The sequence below is a fragment of the Schistocerca serialis genome, chromosome 4 (genome assembly GCF_023864345.2).
Source record: "Schistocerca serialis cubense isolate TAMUIC-IGC-003099 chromosome 4, iqSchSeri2.2, whole genome shotgun sequence".
In the NCBI taxonomy this organism is placed as follows: domain Eukaryota; kingdom Metazoa; phylum Arthropoda; class Insecta; order Orthoptera; family Acrididae; genus Schistocerca; species Schistocerca serialis.
In genome coordinates, this window is record NC_064641.1 from 421062678 (window position 1) to 421078682 (window position 16005).

Genomic DNA, 16005 nt, shown 5'->3' on the forward strand with positions numbered 1-16005 from the left:
TCCACGGTGACTGCGACAAGTGGAACATCAGCGACCTTGGCGGGTTAATGTATGGTGCGGCATTATGGGAGGAAGGATAACTGGCCCCCATTTTATCATGGCAATCTAAACGGTGCAATGTATGCTGATTTCCTACGTAATGTTCTACCGATGTTACTACAAGGTGTTTCACTGCATGACAGAATGGCGATGTACTTCCAACACGATGGATATCCGGCACATAGCTCGCGTGCGGTTGAAGCGGTATTGAATAGCATATTTCATGACAGGTGGACTGGTCGTCGAAGCATCATGCCATGACCCGCACGTTCACCGGATCTGACGTCCCCGGATTTCTTTCTGTGGGGAAAGTTGAAGGATATTTGCTATCATGATCCAGCGACAACGCCTGACAACACGCGTCAGCGCATTGTCAATGCATGTGTGAACATTACGGAAGGCGAACTACTCACTGTTGAGAGGGATGTTGTTACACGTATTGCCAAATGCATTGAGCTTGACGGACATCATTTTGAGCATTTATTGCATTAATGTGGTATTTACAGGTAATCACGCTGTAACAGCATGCGTTCTCAGAAATCATAAGTTCACAAAGGTACATGTATCACACTGGAACAACAGAAATAAAATGTTCAAACGTACCTATGTTCTGAATTTTAATTTAAAAAACCTACCTGTTACCAACTGTTCGTCTAAAATTGTGAACCATATGTTTGTGAGTATTACAGCGCCATCTATCACAAAGCGAAAAAAGTGGTCCAACTAAAACATTCATATTTCTTTACGTACTACACGAATATGCAATAAAAAATAGGGGTTCCTATTTTAAAAAAACGCAGTTGATACCCGTTTGATCTATGGCAGCGCCATCTAGTGGGCCAACCATAGCGCCATCTGGTTTCCCCCTTGAAGCTAGACAAGTTTCGTTCTTTGTAGTTTTTTGTTTGACGCTTATTTCGTGAGATATTTGGCCCGGTCACGATCAGTGGAGCACCCTGTATATTTAAAACAACTGTTGCATGGACACGACAGAAATTAAGAACATGAAGCAGTAGTGAACAGTAGTTTGCTACTGTTTCGGGCCTACTAATATGGCGGCGCCAGCTTCAAAGCTATATACAGCCTTGAGTCTGTAGTACCAACTCGCCTTATCTCCGAGCACGCGTAGAAAGTAGGGAGACAGTGGAGAGCACAGGAGAGACGTGATTTAACTGCGAGCGAAAGGACGCAAAAGCGTGTGTGGCTGCGACACAGTGGCTATGCGTGCAGCGGTGCCTCGTGGCTGTGAGAGGCAATGCGACACAGACGCTCACGATTTGTGAGGAGGTTTCAAGCAGATTGTAAGAGAAGGGCACTGTTTGGCCAGAGCGTGCACAAGGAAAAAGTGCAAGTCGAGGATGAGACATAATTATTGTAATCGTTACCTCAGAGCTAACACGCAGCAACATCGGCTTCGCAGGAAGTAAGACTAAACCATTTCATATATATGGTTTTGAACAAGATTTGTCCTATAGTTGTTGTAGATGGCTTAATAAAATACTTGTGTGAAACTTGATCAAAATTTTATCGTGGCCATCATCCCAAGTCGCTGTCACCATAAACAGGGTCCATTCCCATTATTCTTAGTTCCGAGTATCACTTCATGGATGAAAAAATCTAATAAAAGAAGCTAATTTACCCCAACAGTATACTTAAATTTTCTCCTGAATTAAAAGTTCATTTCTTGGTAAATAATCAAAGACTGTGAACTACAAGAATTATAAAAAAATTTGAAAGTAATATATTGATAACTATTGACTCTGGTAAATCATAATGAATTTTACGTTTCTCTCAACCATACTGATTACTTTGTGTTTTTGATAAATCGATGTTTTGTTTATAATATATTGAGAGTTGTTTTGTTTATAATATATTGAGAGTTGTTATGTTACTTTGTTGTTGTTTAGAACAATTTCTTTTAATTATGACTACCTTGATACAGAATTATAAATATTATGAAGAGGTGGTTAATCAAAATCAGTAACAGTAAAGATTATTATTGCCGTGCCACGCAACAGTTCATTTAGTTTTGATTTCTTCTTTAAGTTCTTAACAGCATTCTAAGGTTTTTTAATAATACTTGGATTTGACTAACTGATTTTATTACCATTTGCCTATAGAAATTAGCTACTGTAGGACCATTTTCAACCATACGCATATTATTAATTGTTACGTACGTTCAAATTCCATCAGAAGCAGTTGGTTTCAGGAAGAAACTGTCTACATTACAACGGGTGACCATCTTATTTCTTCACATAATTAAAATTTTATTAAAGTGCATTTTCTTTCATTAATGACAAGTTCGACTAAATATTGAAAATTAATTTTTGTAATTGTGGACGTTTGTACTCTTTCGCTATTACGTCAGTGTAATCACTTGTCTTATTAACGATTAGTCGTACTCGTTTCCACATCATTTCGGTGTATTTCCTTGGGAATCGATGCCTTTCCCGATAAGTTAGATAGACATAATCACGGTTGATAACAGCGTGTACCGGAGGTTGTTGGAAGGTTAGAAAAGCGCACTTTGTTACAGACATTGGTGGAGTGTAGAAAAAATATTTGCGATCTAGACTGAACACTGTAAAAAAAAAATTAAAAAAAAAGGTCTTCAAATTCTCCACGCCCATGCAGGCAATAAATGCACATTTTCAAGCTCGCTGGGTGACCACGGAAGCTGACGACAACTGATATCTAGTTGCAACACCGTCCCATCATATCACTGTTGTAACGAGGCGGAAACAGTTCCTAGGCGGTATTCTCTATGAGGTCATAATTAAGTGATCACACAATACGTACACCTCAATTCACGAGCGCCATAAGGCGATCCAACACAGATGTATGAGACACACAAATAGTTACAGTCAGAGAAGTGCAGAGGATGCAAGCACGATGCACAAGCGTGAGACAGAGAGAGAGTGTGTGTGTGAGAAACAGTTAAGAGAGATGGAGGCGGAGTCTTTACCTGCACAGGCGAGAGACAAGACGTATAGCACACGGAAAGTGGGGGAGGTGCGCTGAGCAGCACAGTTACACAACACCTATAACAGCAAGGACAACAACTGCCGGTTAGATCACGGGGGACCATCTGCAGGCAGGCGGGAAGCGCTAGCAAGTGCAGGCTGCAGGCGTACACATACACATATTTAAGGATAGACCAAGGGCAGTGAACACAGGAAGGGATAGGGCACATGTAGAAGTAAGATAGGTTAGTACTTGCCGCCTGTTCCGGATTCGGAACTCGTGAAACGGGAACCCAGAAGTCGCAGGAGGTTTAAGTGTCCATTCGAATCTGTTTCATTACTTACCTGGCTTGTATTCCTCGGAATGAGTTGCAGTATGTTTGGTGCTCTGAGCTGCTGATTAGGAGAAATAAAAAAAAATTAGAAAAACTCTTTCTATTGGCTGAAAACTGTCATAGTGTATGGGAATAAAAATTTGCAAATACAGTTTTCTGTAAAAATAAACGCTTTATTTGAACATCAGGGTATACAGAAGAGAAACAACGTTGTAGTACATTTTTACAAAATCAACAAGACGCACAGCGTACATAATAGGAAAGACATTATAACCGTAATGATACAACACCGACGTAGCGGCTTACGTCATCGAGTGGACTTTTTAACCGAGGAATACGAGGAACTGTATTGTTATAAAGCGTACAATGACCTTTTCTCATTTTCTTTTACGAAAATTTGTCCTTACATGTTGAGTAGAAAAGTCAATTGTGCTCTTTCGACGTATATAAGTGTGCTTTCTGTTAGATGCTGTAAGTAGGATCACTTCCGAAAGTGGCGGCATCGGTACCACAAGGTCTTTCTCGCTTCCTGCAAAGCGCGAGCTGTAAACAGAGGAAAGACGATTACGTGCACTCTCTCTATCAAAGTCGCTTGCTGGTACTGCGGGGATGCGGCAAAGGGGTGTGTTTGCGAAACAAGGCCACAGTGTAAGATTGTTTCATCTTCTATATCGACTTACAGGGTGATTACAATTAAACTGCAACTACTCGCAGAGGTCCAGTGGGTGCAGTAATTATCGTATGGAAACGAAATATGGTAGATATGCTAATGTGTTAAAGCGGAACCGATTTACGCTGGAAAGAAATAGTTCAAATTTTGGCCACCAGGTGTAAATCTGGCGCTGTGAATGCAAGAAAGACGCATAGAAACTTTTCCATAAACAACTGAGGAAGAAATAATGTTGATTTTATTATTAATCACCGCGTGCACAATTTTTTCAATGTGAGCACCGGAGACGTCGACGAGATGCTGCATTTGTAAAACGACGTGATTAACAGTTGCTCAAGGCAGTTCCAGTGCAATCTGAGCAACGTGTTCATGTATAAAGGCCGAAAGTATCCCTGGTAAAAGTGTTCTTTTAGATATCCCCAGAGCCAAAAGTCACACGGATGCAGGACATGCATCCGGAAAACATTTGGGGATAACACGTTCTTGGAAGATTTTATTACGCACACCTTTCGCTGGGCACATCTTCGACTGGTCGAGAGACATGAGGCCGTTGCCCCATCTTCCATGAAAACAAAGGTTTCCACACAGTTGCACGCTTCCAAAGCCGGAAATCACATGCTGTACAAGGAAGTGGCGGTAACGAGTGGACGTCACGGTACACTTGACAGGCCCTCTGGGTGTACTCTCTTCAAAGAATATCGGACCGAGAAGAAAGGTGCTTGCGAATCCACACTATACGGTCTACACAGTCACATAGAGTGAGTGCAATGGCTCTTCGTGCAAAACGCACGGTTCAACAGGACCCCAAATTCGGCAGCCCTGTTTTCACTGCACCTTCTAATGTAAAATGTACCACGTCACTCCATAGAATATTGCCCGATCAGTGTCGGTAATTCGTGTCGGAAACCGAGAAGAATTCAGAACGTTGTTGCGGGTCATGAGTTTCAGTTGCTGCATCGTTTGGATCTTATACCGGCACCAGTGTAAAATAGACCGCAAAACTTCCCGTACTGTTGACCATGGGATGGACAATTCTCGCCACACTGCACTAGCACTAGCACTACCCGGGACACGTGCTGCATGGTCAGTTACAGTAACAACAAACTCGTCAGTAAGTTCCACCGGATTAGGACGCCTTCCTCTTGCGGGTGCCATGCCGAGCTCACCCGTGTTTTCGAATTTCGTTAGCATCTTCTTTAAATCGCATAATGACATCGGGCCTGTGCTCAGACCTTTCAGTCGGCGATACTCCCTCAGTGTAGCACTGTAATTCCTGCCGATCACATAAAACAATTCCATTAACAGCGTACGGTCTCTCTTCTCGAAAGCGATACTGTTCATTCACGTTATCGCTTGCCAAACGACAGCTTGGTTGTCATACGTCATACAAACAGTATACATTGTCAGACTGTCACCTGGTGGTCGAAACTGGAACTATTATTTCCAACGCAAATCGGTTCCGCTTTAAAGCATTACCATATCTACCAAATTTCGATGTCATACGCCAATTACAGCCCGCACTGGACCTCAGTGAGCAGCTGCACTTTAATTACAGCCAACCGGTATTTTCTATTCACACTCATAATCATGAAGGAAACGCAAAACACTCAATGTACTAAATGGTGCTGTAGCTTAGAAACTAATTACTGCCAAACTTTGCTGTCATCAGTTACGTAATGATGAAAGCTGAAAATAAAAAAAAGGACTCGAGATATATATGTATTGCGTCTCATTTATGACTTTTAAAACTCTTTAGGAGAACTGGACACACTGTGAAAAGATAAAATGCGCCGCAGAAATCTTAACGGAAAAATATTTTGTTCAAAAAAAGAAAAGGGGGCGTGGGACATGCTGTAGGGTTACGGAAAAAAACCTTGTACTTGGACAATCAAAAACAGCAGACAAACCAAAGAGTGAAGATGCACATTACGCTACAAAATTTCATACCATGCTGCAGAACATGTAACAAATGTTACTGGTGTATATTTTTCAAAAGGTACAACGAAGTTTACTCACGTAACCCTATTTCAAATATATTCCCAATTTTAGCAAACGATACATGCCGTATCTTCCCTCCGTTTGAAGAATGACGTTAAAAATTAGTGTCAGTAAACATCTGGGGCGACAAGTCGCACTTCGTCTCTTTGTCTTCTAACATCAAGGCTGCACGGTTTGCTCAGTGCACACATATCTCCCTTCGTCCAGAGAAATCATTCTAAAATAATTCTTTTGTTCTCCAGGTATTATAGGCTCGTGGACGATTATCGTATAGTGATGGACAAAAAGCACTCCATGTTTCAGTGTTCGTCTGAGATTCCCTAAGATCCACAGACAGGATCGGAATTAGTACTGGTATTCAAATGAATATACGTGTGGGACTCGGTTTATGACCACGGGCACATTGAGAGCGTTTCTGCTACTGCGGAATCTGATTTATTTAAAACAGAAGAGCGAATATACAACATAAGTGAACAAGAACTACGGAAAGAGCTAGAAATTCCGGAGCTCAAGGTTATTATACTTCGTATTATTCTGTAATTATGTAAACAACTTGTTCCTATTTACAGATAATCCGCTTATTCTGAATCACTGCATGTGACATCCGTAGGAATTTTTTTATGTCTACAGCTCATTAAGGATATTCAGCACCGTGAATTTGACTTGTTATTGATAAAAAAGTTTAACACTAGCGAGAGAATTGCTTGAATGGAACCTCTAATATGAATTAACGTGATTATAGAGCAGTTTAAGTGTTATATGATCTGAATAAACGAGTTACAAGAATTATTCATTCACGTTAATGTTCTGAAAAGTACTTATATAGGTCAGCACCGTAAATGTATTACCGATTATCTAAGTTATACCGGATTTTTATTGTCTTCTGAATGTATTGTGGCTCATTTAATCGTGTTTTCAGTTATAATGCACCGCAGATATTGCGGAAATCGGAAGTGCTATTGATGTGTGGTTTTCCCAGAATGGATTGGCAGCCAGGGACTCGTACTGTTATCCAATAAGCAGATTGTAATAATATAGTAATAATACTTACAAAGTGTACTTTTTGTGCGAACATACACTTTTTAAATGAATCAATGCCTATCGACATTAATAAAGTAAAAGTAGGGTAAGTCAGAATGTCAGGGAGCTTATTGCAGGATTCTAGTGCGAGTTGTTTACGTTATATCCTATTTTGAAAAGTTTCCACACTGATACTTGTTTGAGCCATTCAAACTCCGTAGTTGCTGGGTACGATGTTTTTACGTTTGCTTACAGTGTGCATGTATGTTCGTTCTGTGTGACTTGCTAGTCAGTGCGTGACAGTCCAAGCAGTTGGGAGTGAGTGGGCGATGGAATTTACTGATGAAGAAAACGCAAACATGCTCGTGGTGTATGGAGAGTGTAGGAAGAATGCAGATCGTTCTTGCAGCGTGCATGCGGCAAGATATCCCAATAGACGTCAACCATCTCAGCAAAATTTATCAGTCTCTTCAATCAGTTACGTAAAAGTGGAAGTGTAATATGTAGACAACGTAACAGACGGAAATAAATGACGACAGAGGAGGGGACATTAATGATCTTGCTGCGCAATCGCATGAGCAAATGGCATGAGTCAGGCAAGTGTCTTACCGCATTCTCCATCGACATAGGTTCCGTCCCTGTCACATCTTTCTCCTTCAAGATCTGCATCGAAAGGATTATGAGAATCGTGTGGAGTTCCGTACATGGGCATTAAGACTGGATACTCCACATGCATCACATATTTTGTTTAGTGATGAAACCACATTTACTAGTCACAGCCAGGTGAACAGCCGAAACACGCCTGGTCTGTTGACAGTCCTCGTTGGCTTCGTCAGGTGGAATGTCAGCGTCCATGGAGTGTAAAAGTGTGGTACGGGTTAGTGAACCATCAGCTTATAGGCGCACAATATCGCAGCCTCCTAACAGACCATCTTCCACGAATGCTAGAAGACGTTCCTCTGCAATCTTGCAGGAACCTGTGGTACCAACACGATGGCTGTACAGTCCATAGTGCACGAAGTCAGCATCTCTTCACAAACTGTTTCCTAAACGTTGGACTGGACATTGGCCGACCCGTTCCTCATATTTGACGCCTATAGACTTTTCTCTCCGGGAAAAGCTGAAAGATGCTGTCTACAAGGACGTATCAACTACACTCGATGATATGCAACGACGTATTACTGCAGCCTACTCGGACATCTCCTCTGAAATAATAACATGTGAGCAGTAGTCGTTTCATACCAGACTGGAAGCACGTACTGCAACTGCCGGTGATCACTTCGGTCAGTTGTCTAGTTACTGGTCAGTATCCACATAACTAGTGTATGGCCGGCCGAAGTGGCCGCGCGGTTCTGGCGCTGCAGTCTGGAACCGCGAGACCGCTACGGTCGCAGGTTCGAATCCTGCCTCGGGCATGGATGTGTGTGATGTCCTTAGGTTAGTTAGGTTTAACTCGTTCTAAGTTCTAGGGGACTAATGACCTCAGCAGTTGAATCCCATAGTGCTCAGAGCCATTTGAACCAACTAGTGTATGCACTTGTGTTGCCCTTTAGTGTGTGCTACCATGTGTGTCAGCATGGGAACTTTTCAGAATACGATATCTCGTAAACGACTCGCCCTAGAATCCTGCAACAAACACCACTGACATACTAATTTACCGAGACAAACTAATTTACACTACCTTTAGTTTGTTAATACCAACAGGCATTCTTCCATTAAAAAAGTGTAGGTTTGCACACCAAATATACTTTCTAAGTATTATTACAATCTGTTGACTGGGTAACAATACGAGTCCCTGACTACCAGTCCCTTCCGTGAAAACCACACATCAACAGCACTTTCATTTTCCGCACTTCCGGGGGCAAGTTTTAGGCGGTTTACTCCGTATACGCTCTATACCCACTTCTATAATGATATTTTCTGGATAGTTCTTCCCGGGTTCGATTCCCGGCGGGGTCAGGGATTTTCTCTGCCTCGTGATGGCTGGGTGTTGTGTGCTGTCCTTAGGTTAGTTAGGTTTAAGTAGTTCTAAGTTCTAGGGGACTGATGACCATAGATGTTAAGTCCCATAGTGCTCAGAGCCATTTTGAACAGCTTTAACGTTTGATATGTATGTACTGGAAATGAGCCTGAAACTCCAATGAGTTACCAAACGAAAATCATTGATAGTGGTGGCCATAAGCCTTACTCAGAGCTCTTGCCTATAAAGAACCATGTTGGGAAGCACTGGCAATAGTGGAAGGCCTCTAGATGCATAGGGTTAGTTCCAGTCGAAGAGAGTCTCTGAAAACTTTTATTTAGCGGAGAAATATCGTAGAACCTCTGCTCCTTCTGGTTACTTCCTTTACTTGCGACACAGAAAGAAAATACGCACATCAGCTTCTTAAGAAGTTGAAGGTGCGATAACCAACTGTTGGAGGGCAGGGCTCTTCATTCCGTTTTGGAGTAATGAATCGCCCACGCACTGTAGTCTCAACTGGAATAAAAAATCACGAAGCCTCAGCACTCGGACGTTCAGGCATGATGAGAACCAGGGTTCGCACGTCTGGGGGTTTCAGCACAACTTATTAGGGAAGACTAACCCACTCTTTTTCACTGTCAATATCCTTAAACAATCGTTTACGCGAAACACTACGCAGGTAAAAGGCGCATCACTTCTGCTGAAAACAGCTGTCCCGGTATATGTAAACCCCGTTAGAGGAAGAAAACGCTAATTAAATTTATCAAGTGATTTGGCACAGTAGTTAAGACACTGGGCTGGTATTCGAGAGGCGTAAGGCTCAGCATCTTGTTCCACTGTCCCGATCTGGTTTCCTCGGGAGTAGTTTACGTAGTTCAGACCAATGACGGGACCATTCCTTCGACAAATCCGTAGCCAATTTACACCCGGTTCACTGTAAAACTCAGCTAGTGCTCCGTCCACAATAAATTCGATATCAACGGAACTTTGAAGTTCAGCCTTCCACCCTTCTTCCCTAAAACTAGAAGACGTAACATACTGAAACTAATGATCGCTGTAGTTGACTGCTATTCCCATGCTCCATGTCACGAGAAAACGGTTTATGGTGTGAAACTCCAGAAAGTACTGGACGGCACGTACATTGTCCACTCACATTAATATGACCATCTGTCAAAAGGCTGAATAACCACCTTTCGCGGCGCGGACTGCTAGGAGACGTCAGCGAAGAGACTCAGTCAGGTTCTGGAAGGTACCGACAGGGGTATGGAGCCATACCGACTTCAGTTGAGCAACTATGGCGCGAACAGCCCGATCGCGTTGCGCCCACAGATTATCAATTGAGTTTAAGTTCGGGGAGTGTGGTGGCCAGGGGAGTACAGCAAACACATCCTGGTACTCTTCGAACCACGCACCTACACTGCGAGCTGTTATGACTCGTTGCATTGTCCTGTTGGTAGATGCCATCGTGCCGAGGAAAAACAAAACAGCATATAGCGGTGGACAGGGCCTCAGCGGTAGATGCATGCTTGTGTTGATCCATTGTGCCTTTCAGAATGACGATCTCGACCAGGGACTGAAATGAAAACATTCCCCAGGCCATAACGCTCCTTCCTTTTTTTGCCTTCAGACTTTTCACGACGTATATACCAGCTGCTATCTGTCTAATGGGGCATAAAACGTGATTCAGCTGCAAAGATAAAAATATTTTTACTCATTGTAGAGCCCGGTGACGGTACAACGCTGCATCTTTTATTCCCTACTCAAGGCAGCAGAGGGTGTGTTGAATAATATTGTTCTTTTCAGACAAAGCTCGGCAGCTATGTCTCTTCATATGATTCAGGAAAAAGGGGGATCGCAGAGAAACTCAAGAGAGAACTTAGTTAAGATACTAAAGAAAATGTTTTCGCGAAAACACTGCGATTAGGATAAAATAAACTGAACATGTGGGCCAGCACGAGAATGTTCGGATTGACTGAAGACGAAAACGACACTCTAGTACAAGACGCAAGGATGCCTGAGGCGCAAAACGAGTACCAATAGGGGCTCTAAAAGAGTGATGCAATCTACTGCGTTGTCTTGCGCAGTGTTTCTGAGAAAGTGCCGGGTTGATGTATTGAGGACGTCCAGGCAGCTAGTATCTTTCTGTAAATCAGAAAGGCAAGTCTGCGATTTTTTCCGGCGGCGATATTGCAGTCTATCGGTTCGATAACCGGTTTTTCAGTTCAATTTGCTGCCTGCGACTACGTCAACATATCAGGGGATCGAGTGCGTTTTGTGTTTTTGAGTTTCGCACGAATCAAGATTTAATGATGCAAACTGATAACAGGTACCGCTGTTCTTTAAGCTTCTCAATTCGTGACATAGTCGCAGCAAAAATCCACAGTGATTAGCAACACTTTTTTTTGTTTATTACAGTTACGGGGCACAGTATTTTACATCTGGATATTAATTTCGGTGTTTGATGACTGCTTTCACACCACTGTATTTAATTTACAAAATCTAAACGATGTTATATATTATGGTCAATAACTGAAATAAATACAAAAAAAAAACACTGTAGATTTTTGCTGAGACTCTGTCGTATCTTGTAAAACAGGTGCCAAGCGAGATGTATGACAGAGTCAAAGGGCTTTGAAAAAGTAAAGCAGAAAATAAGTACAGTGGTCTGAAGATGACAATGACAGACCGACATTATTCAACTGAGATAAAATGTTTTTGTCCGTAACTGGAAATAATACATCAAAAAACTGTTCTGTAAGTGAAAAATATTCCGTCGACATTTAGAGTCAGAGAAGTAGCTGTGATGGTGAACTGTCTGGGAAGGATTCAGCCACAGGCTGTTCAAGGAACTATCGTGACACTGATTTGAAGTGATTTATTAAGAAGAGAGGTCGGTCTGACGGGTTTTGAATTCAACGCGTCACGAATACGGTTCTAGTGTCTTCATTAATGATGAAGGCGACTGTGGTGCGAACGCACACCCCCATTTTCCTAGGTATAGTAATCAAGTAAAGATAGTATAAAACACCGCTTCATTATATTTATGTTTTACGGTTTTGTTCGTATCTCTTAATAAGCATTAGTAGAGGCAAGGCATGCCCAACGTCTTCCAAACATTAGGATCAAAAATTTACATTTTTTTAACCGTTAGCTGTAAGATTAGATAACAGCAGACAGAGAACGAGTCACGATTTCTGTACTAATAATCGAGTTAGCAGTACGTTAAATCCCACAGGCTGCTATGCATTTCGCCACCTCACTGTTCCTATCCCGATACTTTAATCCTCATTGCTCTTCCACACTATTCAATTCACACTCTCAAACGGGAGCGACTGTCCACACCCACCGAACGTGGATCGCATTCGTGAGGGCGACGGTTCAAATCTCCGTCTGACATCCAGATCTACGTTTTCTCTAAATAACTTAACCCTCGCAATACCAAGGGGTGGGGTGGGGTTATTTTAATGATTTCCTACTCCAAATAGTTTTTAATTTTTCAATAAAATTTAAACTAAAAAATATTAGTGTTATTAGTGAACGTGACACTTCACGACAAATTTCGTATTCACATTTTCAGATTCAGAACCCTACTTACTCATCTACATATCTTTAAAAAGCATGTCATGAATAGAAGTCAATGAAAATCAACATCTTTTTTAAATTTTTTGTGGTGGTCATAAAGTACTTCTCCTCTCGGTGTACACATTACGGAAAGATTGCGCTAAAAGTTGTTTTCAGGTTCTGGATGCAACTTACACATGAATACTTATTTAAAAAGTATGTTGTTAACAGAGTTTATAACAAATAACGAAATAAGTTGATTTTGTATTTTTTGTGGTGGGCAAAAAAAAATATGTAACCCCCACCCCCCCGTTATTGAAAATGTTTTGGCATTATTAGGGTCAAGCGAAACACCAGAATGGTAGCTCTGAAAAGGAAGCGGCCAAACTCCTTCCCATTCCTCTCCAACACGTTCCCATAACATCTGCTTTTTCCCCCCATATCCACAGGTTCCCCAGTATCGTCTTACGTTAAAGGTTTGTTCCCCTACTGAAGGTTTCCTTGTGTCCAGAAAGGCAACCCCAGCTAATCGCTAGAATTTGGGGCGACTGTGGCGTAGTGAGCATAGGAAGAGAATGTTTCGGAGCAACGCTCGTCGCACACGCAGCCGTTCACAGACAACCGGTTTCCAGTTTCGGTGGCGCAGAGTGGGCAGGTGCTGGGGAGTCGTGCCGCGGTGTGTGCGTCTGAGTGCGAACGCAGCCGGGCTCTCCAGCGTGTCGAGCGGGCTCGGTGTCACAGGGGCGCCGGCGCTGCGGCACGGTTGCGCCCGTCTGCTCCTGTCGCTTCCCCCAGGTGTTCGTCAGTCTCTCCGAAACGATTCTCTGCCAAACACGCTAAAAAGCGCTTCGTGACGGTCCCTTTGAATCAAATCTATCTGTAGAAGTCAAGCATTCTCTGTCTTCGCACAACCAATCCGATGCCCACTGTACGGAATTTATATTACTCAACGGCTACGGGTAGCCTGCTCCACTTGCAGGTTGCCTAACTAACGCCTTACAGGGGCAATCTGATTTTCAGTGGTTATTATAAGTGAACAGCTCGGGGGAACACACTGAACACCGGCGGCACTACCGTGTATTTTGATGATAATGATGATGATTTTGATTTGTGGAGCGCTCAACAGCGTAGTTATCAGCGGCCGTACAAATTCCCAGTCTTTCACTTTCCAGTCGCGCCGTTTCCCGAATGATGATGAAATATTGAAGACAACATAAATACCCAGTCCCCAGACGGAGAAATTCCCGACCCTGCCGGAAATGGAACCCGGGACCCCCTGATGCAGGGCAGCAACGCTAATCACTAGACCTCGAACTACGGACGTGTATTTTGAGTTAAGGACAATCGGCGCTACCTGTCACTAACGGAATATAACACACCAAGAAAAAGTTGCAGTTTCACTCAACAAGTATCAGGGCGATGCTTCATGCTGTCAGTGGCTGCCTGCTGCGGGAATATAATTGAAAGAGAGAGGTGAAATTAATTGCAAGCGACAGCTACAATGGCAGGCGCTAAGAGTTTTACGAGATTACAGCCAGAGGATCGAGCGAGGTGGCGCAGTGGTTAGCACTCTGGACTTCCATTCGGGAGAACGACGATTCAAACCCGCGTCCGGCCATCCAAATTTAGGTTTTCCGTGATTTCCCTAAATCGCACTAGATACACGCCGGGATGGTTCCTCTGAAAGGGCACGACCGATTTCCTTCCCTTCTTTAACACAGTCCGTGCTTGTGCTTCGTATCTAATGAACTCGATGTCGACAGGACGTTGAAGCCAATCTTCCCTCCTTCCTTTACAATATATATATATATATATATATATATATATATATATATATATATATATATTCTTAGTGATCCTGATATCTCCTACCAGAATCCTGGGTACATACCCCATGACTCACCTGACTCAGAGATGCGTAAATTTGCAAAACTGTTGTACTTAGTATGTTTCACGAATGTAATGGTAAGTGCATGCACATTCCATTATGTTCATGTAACGCGTGAATTATGAAGTTATTTCTGAATGGCTGCTGTTGAAGACTTGACGGTGTGTATATGAATCTTCTTTCATTTATATTTGTACAAGTAATAATAATAAGATAAATAATGACTATAATAACAGTAATAATCTTGGTTGCTATTCAGGTAATATCGAGCAGTCTGTCACTATCTTAGAAGCCTGTCGTGAAGGGACAGAAGAACAGACGAAGAGGTCTTCTCGGGAAGGGCTGAGATGCGCCTCACAATGAAGTTCAAGCAGAAGAGATATAATGCAGGCGAAGAATGTGTATCTCACTATGGAAAAACCGTAGATAAAAACGATGTAGGACCTAACGGCCGCTGTCCTCTTAAATGTTTGGAGTAAGTGGGAGAAAGCAATGCCAGGTAAACATTCAAAACATCCTGGGAAATTGGTGACTTCAATGTGCAGAATGCAAATGACTGACAACCTAAGGTGACTTTCGGATACCAGTCATATTTATTCACCAGCGTGGCACTGAGTCCCGTAAGAGTTTGGGAATCGCCAAAGCGTGCACGAGTAATGAGTGGGTGGGCAAATGTCTATAAGGTACAATACATATGTAGAATTGTGGACAGTTGGGAATGTGAGTCTCACGGGAAGCGTGCAAGGGATAAGTCCCTGCAGTCGCGCTATTCATCTGTGTCCTCGGTGGCTCAGATGGATAGAGCGTCTGCCATGTAAGCAGGAGATCCCGGGTTCGAGTCCCGGGCGGGGCACACATTTTCAGCTGTCCACATCGAGGTATATCAACAACACCTGTCGGCAGCTGAGGTTGTCAGTTAGTCATCATTTATTCCAGGGAAAAGCTGCACGGTCATCAACAGCAACTGTTCTTTCGAGAACAAGTTACTGTCATCATATATAAAGAATTATTTATTGTAAAATAGCTCTGTAAATAAAGACATAAAAGAAAATAATATTAACACACAAAACTTACTGTAAAACACTGTGTTGCAAAAAAATGTTATTAATAAAACATATGTTAATTTGTTTGGTGCTCCACACTATTGCCCTGGTTACGAAGGATGAGGAGGAGGGAGAGGATGAGAGGGAGCGGTAGCTGGAATCTGAATGGGGTTTTCCGCCATTGTAATGCGTTCCCACTGGCTGAGAGAGATAAGGTGAGTAAGACGATGACTTTCATTTTCCCACTAATCTCACCGTCCAAGCAAGATACATGGGTCGGCATATTGGGTTGTATGTACCAACATGAGATTACTCCATGACCTTGAATGTACCGCATACATAGGTTTATATCATGACCTTGAATTAGTCTGATACCCCTGAACTTGAGATGAGATTGTTATATCCGCCAGAATGCTCACTAGATAGCTACTACTTACCAAGTGGTTCAAATGGCTCTGAGCACTATGTGACGTCTGAGGTCATCAGTCGCCTAGAACTTAGAACTGCTTAAACCTAACTAACCTAAGG

At 42.6% G+C, this 16005-nt stretch overlaps 1 protein-coding gene and 1 non-coding gene across 2 annotated transcripts in view; one reads left to right on the forward strand and one right to left on the reverse strand.

Moving 5' to 3' along the window:
* LOC126474504 (uncharacterized) overlaps nt 1-16005 on the reverse strand; it is a 249772-nt gene that overhangs the window by 108267 nt on the left and 125500 nt on the right. Inside the window, exon 4 of the mRNA XM_050101974.1 lies at nt 3348-3398. Within this exon, the coding sequence (XP_049957931.1) occupies nt 3348-3398 (51 nt within the window). The remainder of the gene's footprint in view (nt 1-3347; nt 3399-16005) is intronic.
* Trnat-ugu (transfer RNA threonine (anticodon UGU)) lies at nt 15214-15287 on the forward strand. Its single transcript has one exon. It is a non-coding gene; the product is annotated as a tRNA-Thr (tRNA).